The sequence below is a fragment of the Leptodactylus fuscus genome, chromosome 5, assembly GCF_031893055.1.
Source record: "Leptodactylus fuscus isolate aLepFus1 chromosome 5, aLepFus1.hap2, whole genome shotgun sequence".
In the NCBI taxonomy this organism is placed as follows: Eukaryota; Metazoa; Chordata; class Amphibia; order Anura; family Leptodactylidae; genus Leptodactylus; species Leptodactylus fuscus.
Window position 1 is genome coordinate 18,506,992 of NC_134269.1, and position 5,236 is coordinate 18,512,227.

Sequence of the window (5,236 nt, forward strand, 5' to 3'; positions counted from 1 at the left end):
GCACCATAGATATCCCATAACATTGTGCCAGCTACAGGAGACCCCATAATAATGCCAGGTATAATAGTGTGTGCACCACAGATATCCTATAACATTGTGCCAGCTACAGGAGACCCCATAATAATGCCAAGTATAATAGTGTGTGCACCACAGATACCCCATAACATTGTGCCAGCTAAAGCAGCCCCCATAATAATGCCAAGTATAATAGTGTGTGCACCACAGATACCCCATAACATTGTGCCAGCTGAAGGAGACCCCATAATAATGCCAAGTATAATAGTGTGTGCACCACAGATACCCCATAACATTGTGCCAGCTACAGGAGACCCCATAATAATGCCAAGTATATTAGTGTGTGCACCATAGATACCCCATAACATTGTGCCAGCTACAGGAGACCCCATAATAATGCCAGGTATAATAGTGTGCACCATAGACACCCCATAACATTGTGCCAGCTGAAGGAGACCCCATAATAATGCCAAGTATAATAGTGTGCACCATAGAGACCCCATAATACTGTGCCAGCTAACGAAGACCCCATAATAATGCCAAGTGTAATAGTGTGTGCACCATAGATACCCCATAACATTGTGCCAGATGAAGGAGACCCCATAATAATGCCAAGTATAATAGTGTGTGCACCACAGATACCCCATAACATTGTGCCAGCTACAGAAGACCCCATAATAATGCCAAGTATAATAGTGTGTGCACCACAGATACCCCATAACATTGTGCCAGCTGCAGAAGACCCCATAATAATGCCAGGTATAATAGTGTGTGCACCATAGATACCCCATAATACTGTGCCAGCTACAGAAGACCCCATAATAATGCCAGGTATAATAGTGTGCACCATAGACACCCCATAACATTGTGCCAGCTGAAGGAGACCCCATAATAATGCCAAGTATAATAGTGTGTGCACCATAGATACCCCATAACATTGTGCCAGCTGCAGAAGACCCCATAATAATGCCAGGTATAATAGTGTGTGCACCATAGATACCCCATAATACTGTGCCAGCTACAGAAGACCCCATAATAATGCCAGGTATAATAGTGTGCACCATAGACACCCCATAACATTGTGCCAGCTACAGGAGACCCCATAATAATGCCAAGTATAATAGTGTGTGCACCATAGACACCCCATAACATTGTGCCAGCTACAGGAGACCCCATAATAATGCCAGGTATAATAGTGTGTGCACCATAGATACCCCATAACATTGTGCCAGCTACAGAAGACCCCATAATAATGCCAGGTATAATAGTGTGTGCACCATAGATACCCCATAATACTGTGCCAGCTACAGGAGACCCCATAATAATGCCAAGTATAATAGTGTGTGCACCATAGATACCCCATAACATTGTGCCAGCTACAGAAGACCCCATAATAATGCCAGGTATAATAGTGTGTGCACCATAGACACCCCATAACATTGTGCCAGCTGCAGATATCTCCATAACACTGCCAATTATAATGTGGCAGCCAGATACCCCATAATACTGTGCCAGCTACAGATGCCAACTCTAATAATGTATCAGTCACAGGTAGCCATAACACTGTGCCAGCCAGTGGTGCCCCCATAACCCTGTGCCAGCTGCCCCCATAACACTACCACCTGGTCCCCACTGACAATGCAGCAGCCTCTTCCCTTATTTGGCAGTGTGCAGCCATTGTGGGCGCCCCTGACCCCCAGTCACCCCGGTACCCCCGCCATCCTCCTCCTGACAACCTCCCCTCCTCCCCCCTGTTTACAAGCAGCACGAGTTTCCTGGCACTGACGTCACACGCACGCCTCCCCTCTCCTCACAGCCGTGACGTCCCTGCCCGTGGACCAATCAGCGTGGAGCCTACAGCTTCCGGGGGCCGGGCTTTGGTATAAAGGCTATGGCGCCTGAGCGAGACCTGTCAGAAGGACTAAGCGCGTCGTCCCGGTGACAGCAGCAGCCTCATCCTGTCAGCTTTCCCGCCAGTTCCTGTCACCAGTCTCATGTGCTCGCAGATGGAGCAGCCTTTCTACGACGACTCCCTGCTGTCTCCGTTCTCCCGGCCGGACCCGTCACTCCTGAAGCCCAGCTTGGCTTCCCTCAGCGAGCAGTACCGGGCGGCGAAGCCCGACCTGTCCTACTACACGGAGCAGCCGAGCCTGAAGATGTCCGCCCCGGAGCTGGAGCGGCTCATCATCCACAGCGGCCCGGGCGTCATCAACAGCGCGGCCGGGGGACAGCTCTACTACCGGGGCGGCACGGAGGAGCAGGAGGGCTTCGTGGACGGCTTCGTGCGGGCGCTGGACGATCTGCACAAGATGAACCGGGAGGCGCCGCCTAATGTGTCCCTGGGCGGAGGCGTCCCCGGCGGCGGAGTGTCCCCGGTCAACAACCCCGGCCTGTACGGAGGAGACCCGGCCGTCTACACCAACCTGTCCGCCTACAACAGCTACCGCCAGCCGTCCGCCACCATCAGCTACCTCCCGCCCGCCAACGCCGGCTACGGCCTCTCCCCCGTGTTCAAGGAGGAGCCTCAAACGGTGCCGGACGCCGGCGGCAGCAGAGACAGCACCCCGGCGCCCATGTCACCCATCAACATGGAGGAGCAGGAGAAGATCAAGGTGGAGAGGAAACGGCTGCGGAACCGCCTGGCCGCCACCAAATGCCGCAAGAGGAAGCTGGAAAGAATCGCACGGCTGGAGGAGAAGGTGCGGGAACTGAAGAGTGAGAACAGCGGCCTAAGCGGGACCGCAGGAGCCCTGAGAGAGCAGGTGGAGCAGCTGAAGGGCCGAGTGCGGGAACATGCCAGGCATGGCTGCCAGCTACTGCTAGGGGGCAAGGGGCACGCCGTATTCTGAGGAGGTGCAGCGCCCCCTGCTGGCTATAGACTGGGCTATCACAGTGTGTGGGATCTCATCGCCCCTTGTCTTTAGACTCACCTGCAACATCCAAGGGTGGAAAACAGCGCCCCCTGTTGTCTATAGACTCAGCTCCAAGATCGGGGGCTGTCAGAGAGTGTGCCCCCTGCTGTCTGCCCTATCAAATGTCAGAAGCCTGCAACATCCAAGGTGGCAGGGGTGGACAGTGACTACAGCGCCCCCTGCTCTGCCCCATCAACATCCAAGGGGCAGGGGTGGACAGTGACTACAGCGCCCCCTGCTCTGCCCCATCAACATCCAAGGGGCAGGGCTGGACAGTGACTACAGCGCCCCCTGCTCTGCCCCATCAACATCCAAGGGGCAGGGGTGGACAGTGACTACAGCGCCCCCTGCTCTGCCCCATCAACATCCAAGGTGGCAGGGGTGGACAGTGACTACAGCGCCCCCTGCTCTGCCCCATCAACATCCAAGGGGCAGGGGTGGACAGTGACTACAGCGCCCCCTGCTCTGCCCCATCAACATCCAAGGTGGCAGGGGTGGACAGTGACTACAGCGCCCCCTGCTCTGCCCCATCAACATCCAAGGGGCAGGGGTGGACAGTGACTACAGCGCCCCCTGCTCTGCCCCATCAACATCCAAGGGGCAGGGGTGGACAGTGACTACAGCGCCCCCTGCTGTCTGGCTGTGACTTGATTGTGGAGGTCTGCAACATCCAGGGGTGGAGGAGAAAGATGATGATTACAGCGCCCCCTGTAGACTCTCTCTGGGGTCCAGGACTATGAACTGATGAGACTTGTGGCTTTTGGAGGACCCCAGAATCTGCCCCATTCTCAGACTGTGCCCACTGCAGGGGTACAGAGACTGTTCTTGAATTTCGGGGTTGATGCCAACCATCCATGGTATTGCTGCTCTATACTCCAGAAGGACCACGACTTGGGAGAGACCTCTGACCTCCTCCCTGAGGAACTACAAGTCCCAGAGGCTCTCTAGAGCTGTGGCTTGTAGCTCCACAGTGGTCGGGTGGCTTGGGTCAGAACCCCCCCCCCCCCTGCTGCCACATGGGCACTGGCCCTGCCTCCCCCTGTGGCAGCCGGAGGGTTAACCCTAGCCGTGGTGACTAATTCCTTCCCCCGCCTTGTGTCGTACCATGATGTGAAATGAGGAAGAGGAGGCCGGTCATGTGACTGGTATCTTGTGAGCGGAGGGCGGGTGAAGCTGGCACAGGGACCATCTCTCGCCAGCCATGCACTGTAGTGTGAACTGGACCAATGATGACAAGTGCAAATATTGGATTTCTTCCAGTGTAAGGTTTACAGACCAACGTGTGACTCCTAGTAATGCGGGTGCTTGCTGTGTGGACCGGCACCATACAGCAAGGCCTTATCTATAGAGGGGTGGGGGGCTCTGCAGGTCTCGGACCCCCCTGCCCCCAGTAATAAGTATTTAATGCACAGTAGTTTATTTAAGGTACTTTACAGGGAAGTCTTAGCGGCAGATTTCTTGGAAGTGTCAGATTGAATGGTATTTTTATGTGTTTTTATACCGCGCTGTCAGCCATGTTTTCTATGTCTGTATTTAAGTAAATGATTGTTTACACATGAACGTGTGTCCGCTGCTTTATTACATGTCACATGATGGGGGTTATACTCCGGGGTGGTCACTACCATGTTATACAAGTCTATAAACCAAGTGTCGTCTTGGGGCGCCATAGGAAGTGCCCATAGCCAGGTAGACTATATATATATATATATATATATATATACATACGTACCCTGCTCTTCATAAGGCCCTATGGCCAAGTTCTTAATCATACAGGGGTCTTCTAAGAGGACAATAAGGGTGGGGACTGACACCTAGGACTCTCCTCTATCGTCTATTGCAGGGCTAGGGAACCTTTGGCTCTCCAGCTGCTGTGAAACTACAACTCCCAGCATGCTCCATTCACTTCCATAGGAGTTCCCAGAACAGCAGAGCCAGTATGCATGCTGGGAGTTGTAGTTTTGCAACAGCTGGAGAGCGGAACGTTCCCTACCCCTGGTCTATTGCAATAGACTGCAATGTTTGCCAACTGGTGTATTCAATATCAAGCACAGCGCCGTGCATTGCATAGTGGCTATGATTGGTATTGCAGCTCAGCCCCATCTACTTTTAATGGGGCTGAGCTGTAAACAAGCCATGTGACTGATGCACATGACATTACTGAGCTGTGGGGAAGTGGCGCTCTCCTAGAAGCAGGCCATCGGGGGGGGGGGGGGGGGGGGCAGCATAGGCCAGGACCCCACAGATTGGATCCAACCATATATAAGGGGTCATTACAGAAATAATCCGCCACATAGGACTCTATACTAAAC

The 5,236-nt window shown here is 53.6% G+C and overlaps 1 protein-coding gene across 1 annotated transcript; it reads left to right on the forward strand.

The window, feature by feature from the left end:
- Window positions 1–1,932: 1,932 nt before the first annotated feature.
- Window positions 1,933–4,487, forward strand: JUNB (JunB proto-oncogene, AP-1 transcription factor subunit). Its single transcript, XM_075272530.1, has one exon. It carries the CDS (start codon window positions 2,010–2,012, stop codon window positions 2,862–2,864), a length of 855 nt encoding a protein of 284 aa, XP_075128631.1. The 5' UTR covers window positions 1,933–2,009; the 3' UTR covers window positions 2,865–4,487.
- Window positions 4,488–5,236: the final 749 nt, after the last annotated feature.

Bases quoted from the DNA above. Each gene is read 5' to 3' on its own strand.
- JUNB (XM_075272530.1), top strand. From the start codon at position 2,010: ATGTGCTCGCAGATGGAGCAGCCTTTCTACGACGACTCCCTGCTGTCT.